The 23605-nt window shown below is 39.5% G+C and overlaps 1 protein-coding gene and 1 non-coding gene across 5 annotated transcripts in view; both read left to right on the forward strand.

The window, feature by feature from the left end:
- Positions 1–23605, forward strand: part of ITSN1 (intersectin 1) — a 221146-nt gene that overhangs the window by 51944 nt on the left and 145597 nt on the right. For all 4 annotated transcript variants that reach the window (XM_059392297.1, XM_059392298.1, XM_059392299.1 and 1 more), the window contains exons 2-4: positions 17702–17761; positions 20158–20250; positions 21742–21805. In XM_059392297.1, coding sequence (XP_059248280.1) covers positions 17734–17761; positions 20158–20250; positions 21742–21805 — 185 coding nt within the window. In that variant the 5' untranslated portion in view covers positions 17702–17733. The remainder of the gene's footprint in view (positions 1–17701; positions 17762–20157; positions 20251–21741; positions 21806–23605) is intronic.
- Positions 13969–14108, forward strand: LOC132012627 (U4 spliceosomal RNA). Its single transcript, XR_009402639.1, has one exon. It is a non-coding gene; the product is annotated as a U4 spliceosomal RNA (small nuclear RNA).

The following is a 23605-nucleotide window of genomic DNA, read 5'->3' on the forward strand; positions in this document are numbered from 1 at the left end:
TGCTTTACCCCCTGCCTCAGTGCGCGCTGTGCCCTTGAGCTTTGTGCCCTCCTAGGCCAACCGTCCTGCCTGTTGCTTCCCAGGCAGTAGGCCAGGCACACCTTAGAAGCAGCAGCACGTCCTTCTCTGCTTTGGCCTAAGTAGGTGCCTGCTCTTCTGTTTTAAGAACTCCACTGAAATCCTCTCCTATGGATAGAACCACTGCCTTTGCTCATTTTTTGTTTTCCCTTTCCCTTCCTTTTTTTTTTTTTTTTTTTTTTTTGGTCTTTCTTTCTTTCATTGTGTTGCTGCTGTTCTGGACTTTCTGCTTTTATTTCTGTATATAACTTCGGGATTCTGTGTGAGAAATATTTACACTTCAGGAACTTTGCTTTTTTTTTTTTTTAAAGATTTTTTTTTTTTAAATTTATTTATTGACAGAGAGAAATCACAAGTAGATGGAGAGGCAGGCAGAGAGAGAAAAAGAGAGAGAGGGAGAAGCAGGCTCCCTGCTGAGCAGAGAGCCCGATGCGGGACTCGATCCCAGGACCCCGAGATCAGGACCTGAACCAAAGGCAGCGGCTTAACCTACCCAGGCGCCCTGAAGCTTTGCTTTTTTACATAAGAAATAAAAGCTTCTCGGACTTACATGGCCAAATTCTGTCAGATGTATTTCTCCCATTCAGTTTCCTCTGTGGTCTGCTCTGACGCTTTAAAAAAACAAACAGTTGGTTTCCCTTTCTGCCTCCATTCTGTTTTCTAGCGCTTTTATTGCTTGGAACAGGATCCCCTCCACCCCACCTCCCACCTCCAGCCCGTTTGGGTTGCTGGGCTAATAACTACTTCATGGTTGTTCCAATAAGTTCATAATCCTGAAAGAATGAGGTTATGATCATGTGCCCTACAACCAAAGTGACTTCCTCTTCTACCATTCAATAATTGCAGAAACTGTTGCCTTAGTTTCTACATCTGTAAGATGGGAGAGCAGTGTCCTGTAACCCATAGAGCTGTTCATAAAATGCAGTTGGCTAGTACAGATCAGATGTACCGGTAAGCATTTCACAAAGTTTTAGTTAACTATTACGTGTTGCTCTATCTCTCTCTGTATGCGTATAGACACACACAAAGATTTTTGATGTGTATTTTCCATCCTCTATTTAATTGGAAACTCCTTTTCCCCCCAAACTTTATTGAGGTAATATATCTTTTGGGTATAAATGTGATGATTTAGTAAGCATGTACATTGTGTAGTGATTAACACAGTTGAGCTAATTAAACACATCCACACCTCACAGTTAACTCTGTGTGTGTGTGTGTGTGTGTGTGTGTGTGTGTGTGTGTGTGTGTGGTGAGAACACTTAAGATCATTCTCTCAGCAAACTTCACGTGTGTGTGTGTGTGTGTGTGTGTGTGGTGAGAACACTTAAGATCATTCTCTCAGCAAACTTCACATGTAAAATACATTATTATTAAATAAATATAGTCACCATACTATATATTAGATCCCCAGAACTTAACTTATTTGATAACTGAAAGTTCCTAACCTTTGACAAGTATCTTCTTGTTCCCTCTTTGCAAGCACCATTTTACTTTCTGGTCCTGGGAGGTTGGCTTTTTTAGATTCCACATATAAGTGAGATTATATGGTATTTGTCTCTCTGTGTCTGGCTTATTTCACTTAGCAAAATGTCCTCCAGGTTCATCCATGTTTCAATTAGCACGATTTCCTCACTTTTTAAAATGGCTGAATAATTTTGCAGTGTGTGTGTATTTTACACACACACATACACACGTACATATATACATATATACATATACCACATTTTCTTTAATTACCCACTGACCAGTGTTTGGATCGTTTCCCTTATCTTGGTTATTGTGAATAAAGCTGCAGTAAACACGCAGTTCATACATCTCTTTGAGATACTGATTTCATTCCTTCGGATATGTACTCAGCAGTGGGATTGCTGGATCACAATACTAGTTATGTTTTTCATTTTTTACAAAAAGATTTTATTTATTTATTTGACAGTGAGAGAGGGAGCACAAGCAAGGGAAGTGGGAGAGGGAGAAGCAGGTTCCCCTCTGAGAAAGGAGCCCGATGGTGGAGCTTGATGTGGGGCTCGATCCCAGGACCTTTGGATCATGACCTGAGCCGAAGGCAGACACCCAACAACTGAGCCACCCAGGTGCTCCTATATTTTCAGTTTTTTGAGGAGCCTCCATACTGTTTTCCATAATGGGTACCAATTCACATTCTTCCCAATCGTGCACAAGGGTTCCCTTTTCTCCACATCCTTGCTGGCATTTGTTCTCTGTTCTCTGTTCAGGAATAGCTATCCTATCTCATCGTCGTTCTGTTCTGCATTTCTCTGATGATTAGTGAGGTTAACATCTTCTCATATGTTCGTTTGCCGTACGTGTATCTTCTGTGGAAAAATGCCTGTTCAGGTCCTTTGCCCATTTTTTGGTTGTTTTTAACATACAATGGCATATTGGTCTCAGGTGTTCAATATATTAATTCAGCAACTCTGTACATTACTCATGGCTTCCCACAGTGTCGTGACCATCTGTCATCACACGATGTTATTACAGTGTTATTGACTGTGTTCCTATGCTATACTTTTCATCTTCATGACATATTTTGTAACTGGAAGTTTGTGACTCTTAAATCACCTTTATCTATTTCACCTCCCCCCCACCGCCACCTTCCCTCTGGCAACCACCAATTTACTCTCTGTATTTAAGAGTTTGTTTGTTCATTTGTTTTTTAGATTCTACATACAGAGGAAGTCATATGAATTTGTCCTTTGTCTGACTTTTTTTTACCTATAATGTCCTCATTGTCCATCTATGTTATCACAAATGGCAGGATCTCATTCCTTTTCATGGCTGAGTAATATTTCAGAGAGAGAGAGATTGAGAGAGAGTGTGTGTGTGTGTGTGTGTGTGTACACCCCACATCTTCTTTATCCATTTACCTGTGGTGGACATTTGAGTTGCTTCCTTATCTTGGCAGCTATAATGCTGCTATAAATACAAGGGTGTGTGTATCTTTTGAAATTAGTGTTTTCATTTTCTCTGGGTCAGTACCCAGTAGTAGAATTCAGAATAGTGAATACCAGATCATGTGGTATTTCTGTTTTTAATTTTTTGTGGCACCTCTGTAGTTTTCTGTAGTAGCTGAACCAATTTATATTCTAACCAACAGTACAGAGGGGTTTCTTTTTATCCACATGCTCACAAGCACTTGTTGTCTTTTTGATTCCAGTCATTCTGACAGCTGTAAAGTTCTATCTCATTTTTCTGATTTGCATTTCTCTGATGATTCATAATGTCAGACATCTTTTCATGTGTCTGTTGGCCTTCTCAATATCTTTAGGAAACTGTGTTCAGGCCCTCTGTCCATTTTTTAGTCAGATTTTTTTCTGGTGTTGGCTTGTATAAGCTTTTTAATTCATTTTGGGTATTAACCCCTTATTGGATATGTCATTTGCTAATATCTTTTCCCATTCATCAGCTTGCCTGTTCCTTTTGTTGGTTTCCTTTGCTGTGCAAAAGCTTTTTATTTTTATGGACATTGGGGAGGGTATGTGCTATGGTGAGTGCTGTGAAGTGTGTAAACCTGGTGATTCACAGACCTGTACCCCTGGGGATAAAAATACATTATATGTTTATTAAACTAAAAAAAAATAAATTAAAAAAAAAAAGCTTTTTATTTTGGTGTAGTCTCAAGTTTATTTCTGCTTTTGTTTCCCTTGCCTGAGAAGACACATCTAGAAAAATGTTGCTAAGGCTGACACCACAGAGATTACTGCCTACGTTTTTTTCTAGGAGTTCTGTGGTTTCAGATGTTAACACGTAGGTCTTTAATCCCTTTTGAGTATATTTTTGGGTATGGTGTGAGAAAGTGGTCCAGTTTCATTCTTCCAGTTTTCTCAGCACCATTTATTAAGGAGACTGTCTTTTCCCCAGTCTTGCCTCCTTTGTTGTAGATTAATTGACCATAGAAGCATGAGGTTATTTCTGGGTTCTCTATTTTGTTCTGTTGATCTATGTGTCTGGTTTTTTTGTTGTTGTTGTTGTCGTTGTTGGTTTTTTTGTCAGTACCATACTTTTTTGATTACTACAAGTTTGTAGTATTCTTGAAATCGGGGCTTGTGATACCTTCAGTTTTCTTCTTTCGTAGGATTGTTTTGGCTATTTGAGGTCTCACGGTTCCATACAAATTTTAGTATTACTTGTGTGAAGTACTACTTCTGTGAAGTAAGCTATTGATATTTTGATGGGGGTTGCATTGAATCTGTAGATTGCTTAATTTTTAAAATTATTTGTGTCTTTGCTATTGAGTTGTACGAGTTAATTGTAGACTTTTATAAAAAAAAAGATTTATTTATTAGAGAGTGCGCACGTGTGTGAGTGGGGTAAGGGGCAGAGGGAGAGAGAGTCCTTAAGCAGACTCCCCACTGAGTGCAGAGCCTAACCCTGGGCTGCATCCCAGGACCCCGGGATCATGACCTGAGGCGAAAGCAAGAGTCAGATGGTCAACCAACTGAGTACCCAGGTGCCCCAATTATAAACTACTTTTTTTTTTTTTTAGATTTTATATATTTATTTTAGATAGAGTGCTAGTGAGGAGAGGGGCAGAGGGAGAGGGAGAAAGAATCCAAAGCAGACTCCAAGCTGGTGGAGCTTGGATCTTGGAGAGGGTCCATCCATGACCTTGAGACCATGACCTGAGCAACAAACCAAGAGTCAGATGCTTAACTGACTGAGCTACTCAGATGCCCCTGTAAACTTCTTAATATCAAGGATCACGCTGATAATTCCTCACCTAAGCCAACTCCCTAATTTTGGCATGATGTGTAGACCATTGTCTCTGATTCTGGGAGTAGACCTTCATGGTATCATTTGAATGAGATGAGGATTTAGAAATGAGCTTTTTAAAGATAATCCCGAAATGCTTCAGTGAGATAAAAATTACCGACACAAGCCTGTTTATGTGTTGGGTCAGTATAGCTTTTATGTTGTTAGTGAGTAAGACTTTGAAGAGAGGAAGTCTTTCAAAAGTATAAAGGATTATTTTCAAGTAAGATCTAAATAGGAATGATTATCTGATCATAAATTAGGAGAATGTGAGAATACCAATATGCTTATGCTCAGCCATGACAGAAAAAAAAAACCTTCTTTTTTTGTTTTTTTACCCATATTTCTTAACATTTGAAAATTTAGCTACATCGAGAGAGGATTTCTACTCTGGAAATTTGAACGAAAAGGTCTTAAAATATCTAGCTAGCCAAATGATATTACTTAGAGATGAAGGGACTGAAGTTTACATCTCTCACATTATTCTAAATTTGTGTTTTAGCTTTATTTTTATAGTTAATGGCAGTGAATGCAGTTTTAATTTTTTTCTGAAAAGCCTTTATAATTTGCCTCTAGGGTTATATATATTTTCCTTACACAAACCAAATGCTGTTTTTGTGAGGCTTCATATCTACTGTTACATTGTATTCAAATTTTGTTTATATACTTAAGGATATTTTGATGTTCCTTTTTTTTTTTCCACTTAATCTGCATTAAGATATATGCAGAATTTGATCAGTGTTTACAGAGATGGATCCGCTTTTAACTAGTGGCATTTTTTTAGAGTACCTGGTTTTTATTCTATACTTTCTAGACTTTTATCCCCACTTCAGTGAAATTGAAAATCACAATATGGCTGTTACATGTATTTATTATTTGGTCATAAAGGTATTTGGAAAACCCGCTAGTCTTTGTGTATCTAGTAAAGGGCATTCGTTATTTTGTTATATATTTCTATATTATTTGTAATATAATTTTACAAAAACTGGACATAATGAAATTAAGATGAGTATTTTCTGTTTTCTAGTAAAGCATTTTTGTTTCATTCAACATAGATTATACCCCACTCCACTCACTTCTAAACAAACAAACAACTTTTTAAAAATAAATTTTCTCGCTATCCTTACTAAATATGTTATAAAGGATTCATAATCACAATTTTAGATACACCACTTAATTATATTAAACATTCTTGCTCAAAAGCCTTATTGTTGGGGTGCCTGGGTGGCTCAGTGGGTTAAAGCCTCTGCCTTCCTCTCAGGTCATTGTCTCAGGATCCTGGGATCCAGCCCCACATTGGGCTCTCTGCTCAGCAGGAAGCCTGCTTCCTCCTCTCTCTCTCTCTCTGTCTCTCTGCTAAAATGTAATTTCTGTCTGTCAAATAAATAAATAAAATCTTTAAAAAAAAAAAGCCTACTGTTCATTTGTTCTGTCTCTTCAATTAACTTTTTATTTTTTTATTACTGTTATTATTTATTTATGTATTCAACAGAGAGGCAGCAAGAGAGGGAACACAATAGGGGGAAGAGGGAGAGGGAGAAGCAGGCCCCCCACAGAACAGGGAGCCCAATGTGGGGCTTGATCCCAGGACCTTGGGATCATGACCTGAGCCAAAGGCAGATGCTTAACGGACTGAGCCACCCAGACTCCCCTCAATTAAATTTTTTAATTGAGCTTAAAGTTGCTTTTTTGTTGTTGTTTTAATGATTAAAATACTTGTTGGGAATTTTTGGGAAAAAGTTCTTCTCTCACATGATAGTTCAGCACAGATACTCTAATTTGTATGGAACTGCTAGGATTGCAGAACTCTTGACATTTATTCCGAGGGTTTTTTTGTGCATGTGACTTGTGACTTTTTTTTAACTTTATCAAGATATAATTAAACTGCACCAAACTGCATATTTTTAAAGTGTGCTATTTGATCAGTTTTGATATGTGCAAATACCTGTGAAACCCTCACCTTTCCCCAAAGTTTCCTTGTGCCTCTTTGTACTTTTGTAATCTGTCCCTTCCTCTACTCCCATCTCCTGACAAGTACTGATTGGTTGTCTGGCACTATAGATTAGTTTATGTTTTCTAGAATTTTTACAAAAATGGAGTCATATTTTATACCCACAGACACACACACCCCTGGCTGCTGCTGCTTTTTTTTTTTTTTTTTTTTGCACATAGCATGATACTTGGACATTCATGCATGTTAGGGCTTGTAGTACCGGTTGGTTCCTTTTTATTGCTAAGTAGTACAACAGATATGTCACTGCCCATTCATTCATCAGTTGATTAACTTTCAGGTTTCTAGTTCTGGCTCTTCAAAATAAAGCTGATATGAATGCTCATATAGAAATATTTGTGTTAGTGGCTAGATTTAGTGAGATCTATCCCAACTTTTTGCTTCTTTCTTTAGTAGGCTCCACACGCAGCATGGAGCCTAACACTGGGCTTGAATTCATGGTCCTGATACCAAGTCTCCAGGTGAGATCAAGAGTCAGACATTTAACCAACCGAGTCACCCAGACACCACTGTACAACTTTTTAAGAAAAGTATATTTTTCCATCAGGTTGTAGCATCTTACATTTCTGTCAGCAGTGCATGAGATTCCTTGCTAGCCCTTGGTATGGTCAGTCTTTTCCGTGTTTGCCATCCCAGTGGAAATACCATTGCAGTTTTATTTCCTTAATGGCTCATAATGTTGAGCATCTTTCCATGTGTTTATTGGCCATTTCTGTAAGTTAATTTGTGAAGTGTCTGTTCATGTCTTTTGACCATTTCTTCTCTCAGTTGTTTGACTTTTTTTTTTTTTTTTTTGTAAAAAAAAATATGCTTATTTGGGAATAGCAGAATTGCAATTCAGGATAAGCAAGCTATGGTGAACCATAGGCAAATATGTCTTATTATTTTTAAGTTGTAAGAGTTCCTTGTAGGGGCTCCTGGGTGGCTCAGTGGGTTAATAAGCCTCTGCCTGTGGCTCAGGTCCTGATCTCAAGGTCCTGGGATCGAGTCCTGCATCGGGTTCTCTGCTCAGCAGGGAGCCTGCTCCTTCTCTCTCTGCCTGCCTGCCTCTCTGTCTACTTGTGATCTCTCTCTGTCAAATAAATAAATAAAATCTTAAAAAAAAAAAAAGAGTTCCTTGTATACTCTGAGTATAGTTTCTTTGTCTGATGATTATGTTGCAAATATATTTTTCCTGCTTTATAGTTTGCCTTTTTCTCTTTTTAATGGTACTTTTGAAGAGCTAATTTTTCATTTCGATGACACCCCCCCCCCTTTTTTTTTGTTAAATAAGTCACACTTATTTGAGTCCTAAAAAATTATTGTTTAGCTGCTCAGGGTCATGAAGGTATTCTCTCATCTTTTAGAATTTTAATGTTAAACTACAAGGTTTTAAATTAGTTCAAATTTAAATTTCAAAATTTGACCCATTTTGAGTTAATTTTTGTGTGTAGTAAGGAGTTAGAATCAATGTTTTTGTTTTTGTTTTTCTTTTTTTCCACATGGGTATCCAGTTGATCCACTTCTATTTGTTAGAAAAGCCCCTTTTTCCCTCCAGTGATTTGCCTTTGCTACTTTATTAAAAATGAATTCACTAAGCATGTGTAAGTCTATTTCTGAACTTCTGTTTTCTGCTCCATTGATCTGGTAGTTTCCCTTTACACCGGTTCCAAAGGTCTTGATTACTGTTGCTTCATAGTAAATCTTGAAACCAGGTAGGGTAAGTCCTCCAATTTTGTTCTTTTTAAAAACTGCTCTGGCTATTCTAGGTCCTTTGCATTTCCATGTAAATTTAATATGAGCTTATTTAGTTTCTTCTAAAAAGCCTGCTGCAGTTTTGATTAGAATAGCCTTGAATATACAGATCCATTTGGAGAGAATTGCAATTTTAATGATACTGAATTTTGCAGTCCATGAACTTAGTATATCTCTCCATCTATGTAGGTCTTCCTTAATTTCTGCCCCCGCCACCTCCAGTGTTTTGTAGTGTTCACTGTAGAGGCCTTGGATGTCTTTTCTTTTGTTTGTTTTGTTTTTTCAGTAAGCTCTATGCCCAGTGTGGGGCTTGAACTCAGGACCCTGAGATCAAGAGTTGCAAGCTTTACAGACTGAGCCAGCCAGGCACCCCTGGATGTCTTTTATTAAATTTATACCTAGGGCTTCTACATTTTTTGGCACTGCTGTAAATGGGATTGTCTGTCTAATTTCACTGTCCAGTTGTTTCCAGTATATGAGGATTCAGTTTATTTTAATATGTTATTAACCTTCTATCTTGCAATTTTGCTACATCACTTTGCAAAACCAGAATTTGATAAATTTACTTATTATATTTAGTGGATTCCTTGGAGTTTTCTGTAAGTAGGGTGAGTTTCATTTTGTTCTTTTCCAATTTTTTAGCTATTATTTTGCTGTTTTTCTTACCTTATTTCAATGGCCAGAACCTCCAGAACAATGTTGAATAGGAGTGGTAAAAGCAGATTTTCCTGCCTTTTTCCTATCTTTTGGAGAGAAATTGTGGTTTTTTTGTTTTGTTCTTTTAAATTTTATTTATTTACTTGACAAAGAGAGAAAGTGTACAAGTAGGGAGAGCAGCACAGGGAGAGGGAGAAGCATGTTCTCCGCTGAGCAGGGAGTCCACGGTGGGGCTCCATCCCAGGACCCTGGGATCATGACCTAAGCCAAAGGCAGACCCTTAACCGACTAAGCTACCCAGGTGCTCTAAAGGGAGAAATTCAGCTTGAAACCATTAACTACGGTGTAGCTGTGGGGTTTCATAGATGCCCTATATCTGAGGAAGTTTCCTACTAATCTGGTTATCTGTGAGTTTTTATCATTATTGGGTTTGAGTTTTTGTCAACCCCCCCACACACATTTATTGAATTGATCATATTGGGGTTTCTTGCTTTATTATTTTGATATGGTGAATTACATTAACTGATTATCAGATGGTAAGCAAATCTTGTATTTCTGGGATAAACCCTACTTGGTCATGTTTTATTATCCTTTTTGTATAGTATTAAGATCAAAGTTTTAGTATCTTCTGAAAGATTTTGGCATCTGTATTCCCTAGGATGTCTTCTAATTTTGGGGGGGGGGTAATATCTGTCGGTTATTAGCATCATTCTGGCTTCAAAACATGAGTTGGGCACTGATCCTCTGTTGTTTGAAAAAGTTTGCATAGCTTTTGTATTATTTTTTTTCCTTGAATGTTTGGTAGAATTCGCCAGTGAAACCATCTGAGAATGCCCTTTTCTTTTTTGGGAAGGGTTCTGTTAAAATCAGTTCCTTGGGGCGCTTGGGTGGCTCCTTGGGTTAAAGCCTCTGCCTTTGGCTCAGGTCATGATCCCAGGGTTCTAGGATCGAGCCCAGCATCGGGCTCTCTGCCGGGCAGGGAGCCTGCTTCCTCCTCTCTCTCTCTGTCTGCCTCTCTGCCTATGTGTGATCTCTGTCTGTCAAATAAATAAATAAAATCTTTAAAAAAATAAAAATAAAATAAAAATCAGTTCCCTTAATAAGCATAGGAATACATGGATATTCTGTTTCTCCTTGAATCAATTTTGGTAAGTTTTATTTTTCAAGAAGTTTGTTCATCCACGTTGTCAAATTTGTTGGCATAAAGTTGTTTTTAGTATTTCTTACCGTATTATTATGTTTAGGATTAATGGTAATTCTGATCAGATTTGTGTTCTCTCTCTTTTAATCAATCTCAGAAAGGACGGACTTGTCTTTTTTTTTTTTTTTTTTTTTTTTTTAAAGGTTTTATTTATTTTGGGGAACTTCGGTAGTTCAGATGGCTAAGCGTCTGCCTTCTGCTCAGGTCATGATCTCCACATCCTGGGATTGAACCCCATGTGGGGCTCCCTGCTCAGCAGGGAGTCTGGCTCTTTCTCCCTCTGCCTCTCCACCTGCTTGTCTTCTCTCTTTCTCTCTCTCTCTCAAATGAATAAAGAAAATCCTGAAAATATTTATTTATTTATTTATGAATGAGAGAGTGCGAGCACAGACAGGTGGGGGGCAGAGGGAGAAGCAGACTCCCCACTGAGCAGGGAGCCCAAAGTATAGCTCCGTATCAGGATCCTGAAATCATGACCTGAGCTGAAGGCAGACACTTAGCTGACTTAGCCACCCAGGTGCCCAGGCCTTATCAATTTTTTTCCCCCCAAGGAACCAGATTTTGGTTTCATTGCTTTTTTTTTTTCCCCTCAGCTATTATCTTCCTCAGTATTTAGACCATTAAAATTTAATGTCATTATTGGTATGTTAGAATTAGACCTGCCATTTTTTTGTTTTGTTTGTTCCTCTCTGTATATTTTTCTCTTTTCCTGCCTTTTAAAAATTATTTCAGTAATTTTTAACATTCTGTTTTCATTTATCTATTCACTTTTTCACTATACTCGTTTTTTATTTTTATTTTTCTAAGTAGTTGCTCCAGGGATTAAATATATTTACCTAACTTTCATAGTCTGCTTACAGGTTATATTATACTACTTCAAATAAAATGCAGAAGGCTTGACCTTATAAGTCCCTTTGCTCTTATGGCATAGACCTTTATATTAAAGGTTGTCATAGGTATTATATTTGTGTATATTGAAAGCCCCACTGGACAGTGTTAACAGTATTTGCTTTCAACAGTCTACATATCTTAAGGAGAATTATAGGAAAAATATAATTTTATATTTTATATTTACACAGATATTTACCATTTCTGTTCTTCTTCCTTCATGCTTGATGGTCTAAGTTTCTCTCTTAAATTCCCATTTGATTCTTTTTAAACTAGTGATTTCTTCTCCGCTGAGATCTTGTGTATTTTCAGTCCTTTCATTTGTGTTTACCTTGACCTCCTGGAACATATGGATGATAACTGCTCTAAAAAGTCTTTATGGTAATTTCAGTGTTTGTATCATCTAGGATTTGGGACCTGTTGATGACAGGTGTTCCTTTCTTTGAGAATTGGTGAGGTTTTCCTAGTTCTTTGTATGTCACGTAATTTTGGATTACATCCTGGATACTGGGAATTTCACGTCTGGTTCTGTGTGCTGCGTTAATCCCCTGCACAATGCTGGTGTTTGTTTTAGCAGGTCTTCATCCTGATTAGGTTCAAACTACAAGTTCTGTGTGCTGTCTGCACACAGAGGTTCCATTGTGAGATCAGTTTTCAAGACCTTTGCTGTGTTGCTTTTGTTTTGTCCTGCAGCTCAGGTGTGAGCCTGAGTCTTGTGGGAGTTCATTTATAGAATTACCTGATCCTTACACTCTCCTGCCCATAGAGGCCATTTTCATTAGTCCCTTTGCCCAGAAAGACTGGGTTTGAGTTTGTTTTTGTTTTTAAGATGTTATTTATTTATTTGACAGAGACAGAGACCGTGAGAGAGGGAATACAAGCAGGGGGAGTGGGAGAGGGAGAAGCAGGCTTCCTGCTGAGCAGGGAGCCCGATGGGGGCTCGCAGGGCTCAGTATTGGACCCTGGGATGATGACCTGGACTGAGGGCAGACACTTAACGACTGAGCCACCCAGGCTCCCCAACACTGGATTTCGAGTTTTACTCTTTGCTCTTCTGCCTCACTCCACATCTGGGCCCACCCTTGGGCCAGAGCTGCTACTGAAAAGTGAACAAAAATGGGGGGAGCTTTTGACTCTCTTCTGAAATCTGTCTACTTTTCTTTTCTTACTGTCCTCAGAAAATCGCTTTTTAAAGTTTTTGCCCGGTTTTTACTTTTGAGTGGGACAGAGGGCCTGTAGTGGCCATAAACTATTTTACCCAAACTAGAACTCAGGCTTTTTTTACATTTAGAAATCTTGCATATGTGATATTTTCTTTCTTTTTTTTGTTTTACAAATTTTTTTATTTTTTCAAATTATAGTAATAACGTATAACCAGTATATTCAAAGTAGGAACAAAATACCTTGAACCAATATGTTATCACTATGATTTGTCTGTGCAGCGTAGAACTGAAAAGAAGGAGGGATTGCAAGGTTTGGCCCATTTGCTGCTTCTGTGTGTTACTGCTTTTGTCTGGGGTTCCCTAGGAACTGAACAGAACCTATTTGTGGATGGTATTTGAAGCCCCTGTGGTGAAAAGAAGTGTGTGGGGGACTATTCCAATATTCTTATCCTTCAAACAGCATTTAGGCTTTTGTGTTAATAAGTCTGGAAGGTACCTCATCTTCATACCTCCGTGGCTTAGTTTCTATGAGGTCCATTCCTTACCAATATCCAGCTGAGACCAGTGACAATTTTAAGGAACAGGGGAGGAAAGAGAGAGAAGGGCGTTAGTTGACAAGTGTGGGGCGTACGCTGGGTTACAGTGCATCCCCTGGTCACTCATGGATGTCAGATGAAGGGGAAGCAGAGAGGGAGGTTAGAAGGGTCAGAAGACAAATTTTGTCTAACGTTGCTCGTAACAGGTGAACGCTTTTGCGGAAGAGGTTCACAGAGGGTGGGGAATTATTTCCTGAATTCTAGGAAGGACGGTGAACAGCAAATACTCTTAAATGCTTTGCAAGGAGCTGCTGATGATTAGTGTGCTTTGGACCATAGGAGTTGTTCTGCTTTGCCAGACTGTGTGACTCTCAGAATAGCTGTAAAACATTTAAAGTGAGGTATATAATTACTGTATCTACAGAAAAGTGACCATAGTTTATGCTTTCCTAGTTACGGTTTAGTATTGATGATGCTAATTTCTTAACCCGAATTGAGGAATATTTGATCTTTCTCTGTGGAATGTTTTTTTTTTTTTTTTTAAAGATTTTATTTATTTATTTGACAGAGAGAGATCACAAGTAGGCAGAGAGGCAGGCAGAGAGAGAGAGGAGGAAGCAGGCTCCCTGCTGAGCAGAGAGCCCGATGCGGGACTCGATCCCAGGACCCTGAGATCATAACCTGAGCCGAAGGCAGTGGCTTAACCCACTGAGCCACCCAGGCGCCCGGAATGGTTTTAATAAAAGGAATTATTTGTTCCTTGAAGGTTAGTTCAAACACACCCTTAAAATTATTTTTTCTTGGGGCCTTTTAACTGTTAAATCTTTACATTTACATGTATTTCTTGATCTGTTAAATGTATTATACCTTTTTAAAAGATCCTTGGGGAAATTCATAGTAAGATAGAAATACATCTATTTTCTCTCGATTCTAAGCTTTGCGCAGTGGCAGTATTGTAGCCAATGAGGTTTATCCGAGGCATGATTATTGCTCTTTTCTCTCAATTCTCTGTTGTGTAGAATTATGCAGAACACTTCCCTAAGCAAAAATTCTGAAGAAAATATGAGCAAATTGGATGTGGTTATGTAGTAAAAGAATAACAGGCGCATCTGAGCTGGGTTTATTACATACATTCTAGGATAATTTGTATTAGGAACTATGTCACTATAGTCTGCAACTTAAAAATGAAATACATGATCATCTTACTAAATACTCAAAGCCTCTGAACAAATTTAGCAGCCATTTCTAATGAAAATTTCAAGTCAAATAAAAATAATAGGAAACTGCCTAAATGTCTTAAAAGGTATTTACCAAAACACAACAGCAAACATAACTATTCAGAACGTATTTCATTGGTTATGAAATGCCAAAACCATCAGCATGACAGGGAAAATATAAAAGTTCCCGCAGTCCCAGCTATTAAATAGCTTAGCTTTATTGGTTTGGGCACATAATGTAAGCTTAAATTCTTCATTCCCAGAGAATGTAGATCTAGAAAACCAGAAAGACTCATCTGAGAGACTTAGACCCAATAAGAAAACGTAGTAAAGTGGCTGGGTACCAAGAAGATCGATAAATCAATCTTTTCTTTATTTAGCAGTAAATAGTATAGAAGGAAAGTAGAACAGAACAGAATGTTTTCTTATGTTTTATTTGCCTTACTATGGTTTTTTTTTTTTTTTAAGATTTTATTTATTTATTTGACAGAGAGAGATCACAAGTAGGCAGAGAGGCAGGCAGAGAGAGAGAGAGAGAGAGAGAGAGAGAGGGAAGCAGACTCCCTGCTGAGCGGAGAGCCCCATGCAGGGCTTGATCCCAGGACCCTGGGATAATGACCTGAGCTGAAGACAGCGGCTTAACCCCCTGAGCCAGGTACCCCTTGCCTTACTGTGGTTTTAAAAAATGAGAGCTTACTGCTTTTGTAAATTCAGCAAAAAACAGGTGTGATCTGTCCGTTTAAAGAGCATTATGAAGATTAAGTGAGATGAAACACATTAAAATTTTCTGGAAAATTATTGGGGCACTTCGGTGGTGCAGTCAGATGAGCATGTGTGACTCTTGATTTTGGCTCAGGTCATGATCTCAGGGTCCTGGGATGGAGCCCCGCCTTGGACTCTATTCAGCAGGGAGCCTACTGACCCCTCTCTGCCTGCCTCTTTGCCTACCTGTAATCTCTCTGTCAAATAAATAAATAAAATCTTAAAAAAAAAAAAAGAATTTTCTGAACTAAAGAGTGAATAGAATGGTAACTGAGTTTGGAGAAAAGTGCAATGTAGTGCCTACAGAGGCCTGATGAACGTGGAGGCCAAGTCAGCTGGCCCCAGGAATGTCTTGACAGGCTCCAGAGTGTTTGGTGGCTGCCAAAGACCGAGGTCGGTTCTGCAGCTGAAATGGAAGTTCTTTAAAAATCTGTATCCAGGGGCACCTGGGTGGCTCAATGGGTTAAGCCTCTGCCTTTGGCTCAGGTCACCGTCTCAGGTTCCCGGGATTGAGCCCTGCATTGGGCTCTCTGCTCAGCAGGGAGCCTGCTTCCCCCTCTCTCTCTTCCTGCCTTTCTGCCTACTTGTGATCTCTCACTGTCAAATAAACAAATAAAATCTTTTTTTTTTTTTTTTTAAAGATTTTATTTATTTATCAGAGAGAGAGAGAGGGGGAGAGAGCGAGCACAGGCAGAGGCAGAGGGAGAGAAGCAGGCTCCCTGCTCAGCAAGGAGCCCGATGTGGGACTCGATCCCAGGACGCTGGGATCATGACCTGAGCCGAAGGCAGCTGCTTAACCAACTGAGCCACCCAGGCGTCCCAAACAAATAAAATCTTAAAAAAAAAAAATCTGTATCCAGATCTTTGGGAATGTCTTCACCTGCATCCCCAGCAGAGAGGTGACTTCTTTAGTCCCGTTTTACGTAAACCCACAGAGGCTGCTTACCAGAAGGGTTAAGCTTGTGGCTGAAGATAAAGGGTGTATGTGCTAGCGTACAAATGGAAGTGTAGGCCACTTCATGTCTTCCTTCCTTTTCTGCCCCCCCTCAACTCCTCCCCTCCCCCCCAAAGCCAGCACTCTCCCTGTACCCTTCTGTCGGGCAAACTGAATGGCTCCAGCGAAGAGACCTGTGTATACTGATGTTTGGAGGTGGCCCAGTGAAATGTGACTGGGCACGTCTGACCATCGCGTGCAGAAGCCCATCTGTCAACACACCTGGCACCCAGGCCTGCTTTTTTAGTGCCTTACTCTTAAATATGAAGGAGCAGCCAGGGATCACCAGAGAGAGGAGGAAAGCCTCAAAAGTGAGAGAGACCCAAAACAAACAATCAGCCAACAAACAAAAAAGGAGACAACTGTAAGAACCAAGACAACGAAAGAGCAACATACTCCCTTCCCGCCCCTTCCCAGGTTAATAAAAAGCTCAGGAGATGGGGCGCCTGGGTGGCTCAGTGGGTTGAGCCGCTGCCTTCGGCTCGGGTCATGATCTTAGGGTCCTGGGATCGAGTCCCGCATCGGGCTCTCTGCTCAGCGGGGAGCCTGCTTCCCTCTCTCTCTCTGCCTGCCTCTCCGACTACTTGTGATTTCTCTCTGTCAAATAAATAAATAAAATCTTTAAAAAAAAAAAAAAAGCTCAGGAGAGTAAAAGATGTGTTATTAAAAGAAAGGATAGAGTAGTAGGACAGAAGAGTTGAGAACAAGGAAGAGCTCTTGGAAGTTTAAAAATACAACAGTTGGGGGAAAAAAATCCATGGACAGGTTGGAATGTAAAATTGAAGAGTATTAGGGCAGGGGACTGTCATTTTAAAAATCTAAATGTGTTTAAATTGTTTTGTGTATGAATATTTAGTACTCATTTTTAACTGTAGGCATCTGCCGTGTTGTTAAGTGTAAGGATGGTGCTTATTGTGGATTATTTTTGTTGGGGAAGATGCTGGGTTAGGTTTCACATTGGCTGTTCTTGAACAAAGAATGCCTGGTGGGGATTTTGGAGCCTTGGGCTTGTGTCTGGTATTCTGGACGGGCGTTAGTGCAGTAGACATTGTTTACAGGCTTTCGCAAAATTGGCCGTGTTTCTCAGGGGTAGAATGCAGGCTCTGGGGTCTGCTGGCCCTGTTCAAATCCAGCTCTGTCGCCAAATGTGTGGTATTGCTCGAATCACTTCACCTCTCTGATTCTCATTTTCTTACTCTGTAATAAGGGCATGGAAGTAACCCGTGCGTCTCACCTGTGTCATAGGGCTGTGACAATGAAGGGATAAAGAGCTATAAAGCTCCTATGAGTGTGCAGCGTGTACTACGTGCTCATTTAAAGAAGCCAGTGTTGAGGCCACCAAGCAGATGGGCGGGTTGTGTAGATGGGGAGAAAGCATGTATTTAAAGAGTAACAACCCACTGGTAGTGATGAAACAGGCTGTCCTGAGCTGCTGGTGTCACTCCCCCGACTGAAATCCTAGTTTCAGGAGAGTCTCACATCCACGTTCCCCAGGGCCCCTCCTTGGACCTGGCGCTAAGAAGCTGCGGAGAGTGAATGAATGATCCCCTTGGTTGTGACACTGATGTGCAGTGCTGTCCCCCAGCACTGGCACTACTGCCAGTTCCGATCATTAAAGCCAGCGTGTTAGTGTGTTTATAAGTATATAAGAAATGAGGTTTTCAGAAACTTAAATGTTGTATTTCAATTACAGGCGTCGATTAGCAAGGTAAAAGTGACAGAACCATGGCTCAGTTTCCAACACCTTTTGGAGGTAAGTTTTCAAACATTTTTCTCTTTTAATGTATTCGAGACCTTTTTCTTTTTTCTTCCCTATTTTTTTTTTTTTTTTTAAAGAGGCACCATGCCCAGTGACCCTGAGATCAAGAGTCACATGCTCTATCTGCTGAGCCAGCCAGGCGCCCTGAGACCCTATCTGCCTACTTGTGATCTCTGTCTGTCAAATAAATAAAATATTTTTAAAAAATTTATTTATTTATTTGAGAGAGCGATAACGAGAGAAAGCAGAGCAGGAGGGAGGGGCAGAGAGAAGCAGACTCCCCACTGAGCAGGACTCAGGACTCTATCCCGGCACCCCAGGGTCACCACCTGAGCCCAAGGCAGATGCTTAACCCACTGAGCCAGCCAGGTACCCCTCTGAACCCTATTTTTAATATTGTTTCTTCTGGATTCCTTGGAAGCAACTCCTGGGCATCATCTCATATCATCCACAAATATTTTAGCGTGTGTTTCTCAATGATGTGAACGCTTTCAAAGACATAATTATAATACCATTGTCATACCTATAAAATTCTTGATAATTCGTTAATATCCTCATCTATCAAGGCAGTGTTATCCCTGACAGTCTTCAGACCTTTTTTTGTTATGGTTTGTTGGTTCCTATCAGGGTCCAGACATCACTCTCAGTTCACGTGCCCCTTCTGCCTTTCACTGTTCTCTCTTCACAATTGTATTCGTCGAAGTAACTGGATCATTTATTCTGTACTTTTCCCAAAACTTGAATAGGAAGCAGGACATTTTTGTTTGTTTTACTTTATTTGCTTAAAACATATTAATCTGCATAAAGTAGAGTTTTGGTTTTTTTTTTTTTTTTTTTTAAGGTTATATTCCCAATATTATGATGAAAGTGTTAAATATTTTGCTTACTGGCTCGGTTTTTATTTTGTTTTGTTTTGTTTAAAGAGAGGTTGCCGTTATTATGGCTTCCTTTTGGCAACTGTCTGACTAGTCATAAGGAGAGTGAGGCACGAATCACCACCCCTCTGATCACATCCGTTGAGGTCCCTGCGGATTTCCAGTACAGAACCCTCTAAACTCTTTTTTTGTCCCTGTTCTTAGTTACAGGGCAGGTTTGTGTTTTGTTGTGTTTTTGCTTTTGCTTCAGTTCATCGTTCTAGGGACGATTTCAACAAGGCAGGAGGAGTTGCAGGATTACAGGCCTCTGAGTGAAGGGATCATGTCTGTTTCAGTCACTACAGTGTCTCTGATGCCTGACACAGTGCCTGGCACATAGGAAGTGGCCAGTAATTATGTTTCCAGCAACTGACTGGATCCTACCTTTCCTGTCACTGTCTGACCAGACAACATAGAGAGGGGAGGGGTGACGTTAAGATATTTTGCTTTTGTGCCAGTCACATTGGTATTTTGTATGAACATCTGTATTGCCTGTTCTCACCTTTTGGGAGCATCTGAACTTTGGACGGTCTTCCATCTATGTATAAAGCTACAATTATTTTTAAGACACTGAGGAGACCTAGGACGAAAGCGAGGAGGATCTCAGAAGTGAAGGGGCATCTGGTCAGTCTTAGAGCTGAAACTGAAGGAGAACCCAAATCCCGTTCTCTTCAGTTTGCCTTTGTGTTTTTCCAGGATACCTGTTTTCAAACGCGTCTTTATTGAGGTATAGTTTACATAGCATGAAATTCACCCATTTTAACTGTACAATGCAGTGACTTTTCGTAACTTTTTACAGAGTTGTGTAATCATCACTACAATCCAGTATTTCAATATTTTTGTCACTCCAAAAAGATTTTCATGGAATCATTTGCGATATGAATTATGAAACTATGCTTTGTGCGTAACGTTCTCATGACATTTAAAACACCTGAAAATACAGTTTTAAATTGGTTTGTTGCTTGAGCTTATGTAAATAAATGACTGTTAACTTGTGTCTTATACAGTCCTGCTAGCTATAAGATTATGGGACAAGATTTAAAAAAAAAAAAAAAAAGAATTTGTCCCAATATCTTTCTTATTTTGGCCTGTTTTAATTTTCTGACTTGTATGCATAACTTCCAAGGATAAAGAGATGTTAATTAATGAGATTATTATTATTACTATTTTTAAAGATTTTATTTATTTATTTGACAGACAGAGATCACAAGTAGGCAGAGAGGCAGGCAGAGAGAGAGGAGGAAGCAGGCTCCCTGCTGAGCAGAGAGCCCAATGTGAGGCTCGATCCTAGGACCCTGGGATCATGACCTGAGCCAAAAGCACAGGCTTTAACCCACTGAGCCACCCAGGTGCCCCAATTAACGAGATTATTGATAACATAATGGGAAAGAATCTGGAAGTATGAGGGAAATAGTGCATGTGAGCACTTTGGTGTTCTTTTTGCATTGACTAATTTGTCTTTTCTTTGGATTCCAGGCAGCCTGGATATTTGGGCCATTACTGTAGAGGAAAGAGCGAAGCATGATCAACAGTTCCATAGTTTAAAGCCAATATCTGGATTTATTACTGGTAATTGGAATCCATATTTTTACATTTTTATTTATCATTAGTGCTTCTATCTGTGGAAAATCTGTCATGCAAAGCTAAGGTGGGCACATATGACACAGAGGACATCTGCCTTTGTCTTGGGCCTGTATTTTTTCAGTTGCTTTTTCTCTACTGCATTCAAACCTGTTTGCACCCCTTTGTGGATGTCAAGCCACATGTTTTGAGCATATCACTGATGGGAATTGGTAAAGGTCAGTGAACCATATTCTCTTAAATAGTAAAGCAGTGTAAAATGCTTGTTTAATTTTGGCCTTGAACTGGTATGGGAAATGTAAATAAATGAACAGATTCTGAATATTTAAAAACAACAACAACAATAACAGAATTCTCTTAGTGCTGTATCCCTAAAGTTCCTTTTGTATTTTGCTCGCTTTCTTTCTTTCTTTCTTTCTTTCTTTCTTTTTTTTCCCCTAAATATTTACTTATTTCTTTATTCATGTGCTCATGACGGAGGGAGTGAGGGGGGAGGAGGAGGGAGTGGGAAAAGCAGACTCTGTGCTGAGCACGGAGGCTGACGTGGGGGCTGATCCAGGACCCTGAGATCATGACCCCGAGATCATGACCCCAGCTGAAACCAAGAGTCAGTTGCTGAACTGACTGAGCCCCCCAGGTGCCCCTGCGTTTCCTCTTATCTTTTCTGTTTGGTTATTCTTTTGGTTATTCTTTGGTTATTCTTTGGTTATTCTGTTTTGGTTATTCTAGCTTTAGGAAACATGGGATCTAGATTTCCTGGGGACTTTGTGTGTGTGTGTGTGTGTGTGTGTGTGCCACAGTTCTCTTTAAACTATTAATTCTTTTTTTTTTTTTTTTTAAGATTTTATGTATTTATTTGAGAGAGAGACAGTGAGAGAGAACATGAGCGAGGAGAAGGTCAGAGGGAGAAGCAGACTCCCCCTGGAGCTGGGAGCCCGATGCGGGACTCGATCCCGGGACTCCAGAATCATGACCTGAGCCGAAGGCAGTTGTCCAACCAACTGCGCCACCCAGGCGCCCTAAACTATTAATTCTTAATTGTTGATATGACTCTTGTAGTCATTTTTACTTTTCCCCATAAATGTATTCCAGAAGCACCAACCGTTTGACGTGTAGATAATAGGAGTCACAGGGAACTTTGAAAAGGAGAAGAGTGGATCATCGGTTTCTTGAGGATTCCTGTAGATGGGCTTTGTTGTATGTGTAGCTGTCCCATCTTACTTAATCGCCGATTAAAGTGGACAGTCTATGCCTACACTTATTAGGCCCTTTTTTTGAGATGAATTTTTAAAGTTTTAAGTAGTGAGCTCGTCAATCTGATGGATTCATTCTGCTTTTGCTTATAGATTGACCATGTGGCTTTTAGCATATATTTAAGTCAATATTTGCAGAACTACTAGCCTCCTATTCTTGCAATTTTCTTGTAAGAAGATATCTGTCAGCTGTTTTTTTCTGAAACTTTTTCTATTTAATTTACAGGTGATCAAGCTAGAAACTTTTTTTTTCAGTCTGGGTTACCTCAACCTGTTTTAGCACAGATATGGTAAGTTGGAACGTCACAGAAGCAGAAGGAGGTAAAATAAAATATTCCAGTAATATGGCTTCTTTAGATCTCGAAGGAAACATAAATCTCTAGTCTGACATACTCTACGACTTTTTACCAGAGAATACTTCTGAAAAGTCTTTTCCTATGGAACATTAAAAGAATAAAAGGAAAAGTGATGACATTTGCAGGATAGCGCTGTCAAAAAACTGAATTTCCAGTGGAGAAATTGACATTTTGATATTTTCTCATGAATTTGTTCTAGCTTTATCCCCCTTGTCCATACTCATCTGAATGTCCCACATTTCTTGCTCTATAGTGCAATGGTTCTCCATCTTTCATGACCACAAGGTGAGGAAAATATTTGAGGGCCAGTAGTGAAACAGCCTTACCTTGTATTTATGACAGTGTTGTACAAGGTCAGTGCATAATAAATACTGTTGAATTCCTTGATTAACTATCACCAATTAGCATTCAGTCCTTTGAACGTATAGGACAAAAAGGGACAATAAAAAAGAGAGGCAGATATTTTAGATTTTAGGGTTATGACTTTGGTCATGCCATGCTGAGGTCTGTTGTGAGACGTCCCGGTTTCCTCGCACCGTGCAGTCCTCACATAGTTCATTTCCAGGCTTTATTGGTGTTGTGGGGCTGGCTGGCTGTGTAGTAGAAAGACGACAGGATTTGTAGTCACTCACCTTTGTTTGATCCCAGCTGCACGACATTCGGTCTTCGTCATTTGAGCATGTATTCATCCTCTCTGACCTCTGTTTTTTAGTCTAGAAAATGGGCAGATATATTTTCCCAAAGATTGTTGAAAAAATCAGTATATAAAGGACTGTATAAAAAACTGTAGATAAGGGATGTAGTGTGGGGCCCAGTATGTAATAGACCCTCAAAACAAAACAAAATGGTACCACTGTCATCATCAGGGACTGGGGAGTCCCCATAACTAAATCGTCCAATTTATTATATTTATTTATATAATTATATATAATTATTATATAATTAAATTATAATTATTATATAATTAAATTATAATTGCCTGTCCCCTGAAATGATCAACCTTTTATTTTTATTTTTTTATTTTATTTTATTTTATTTTTTTTTTTAAAGATTTTATTTATTTATTTGACAGAGGGAGATCACAAGCAGGCAGAGAGGCAGGCAGAGAGAGAGAGGAGGAAGCAGGCTCCCCACTGAGTAGAGAGCCCGATGCGGGGCTCCATCACAGGACCCTGAGATCATGACCTGAGCCAAAGGCAGAGGCTTAACCCACTGAGTCACCCGGGCGCCCCATGATCGACCTTTTTTAATAGTATAATGGAAATTAATAAAGATTGACTAATCCCTTGTGGCCTTCAAAGCAGAGTCCGCAGAATGTGGTCCAAGCTTGATTACCAGTGTCATCAGTATGAAAATCATTCACTGTGTTCTGAATAGCAAAACTCTCATGGGAAATATAGATATATTTGTATACAGATAAATTTGAATTGAAACTAAATGATACCAGACTCCTGTGCTTTTTTGGGTGTCTGCTTTATGTTCCGTTTCCCGGTTGTCAGCATATTGGCTGCCAGACCGTCTCTTCCAGTTAGCTGCTTCCGTGATGCCCTTCTCGCTCGCTCTTCTGATCCACTTTGAGCTGGGAATGGCACATAACCCAGGTTTTTGGAATTGCTTTTAAAATAAAGAGGTGGGATGGTGGGGGGCAGGGGAACGAGAACAGGGGCACTGACCTGGCAGTTAAGTGCCTGAGTTAAATTCGAGGGACACGTGACATCTATTTTCCCTTTAAGA

This window comes from Mustela nigripes, chromosome 2, assembly GCF_022355385.1.
Source record: "Mustela nigripes isolate SB6536 chromosome 2, MUSNIG.SB6536, whole genome shotgun sequence".
NCBI lineage: Eukaryota > Metazoa > Chordata > Mammalia > Carnivora > Mustelidae > Mustela > Mustela nigripes.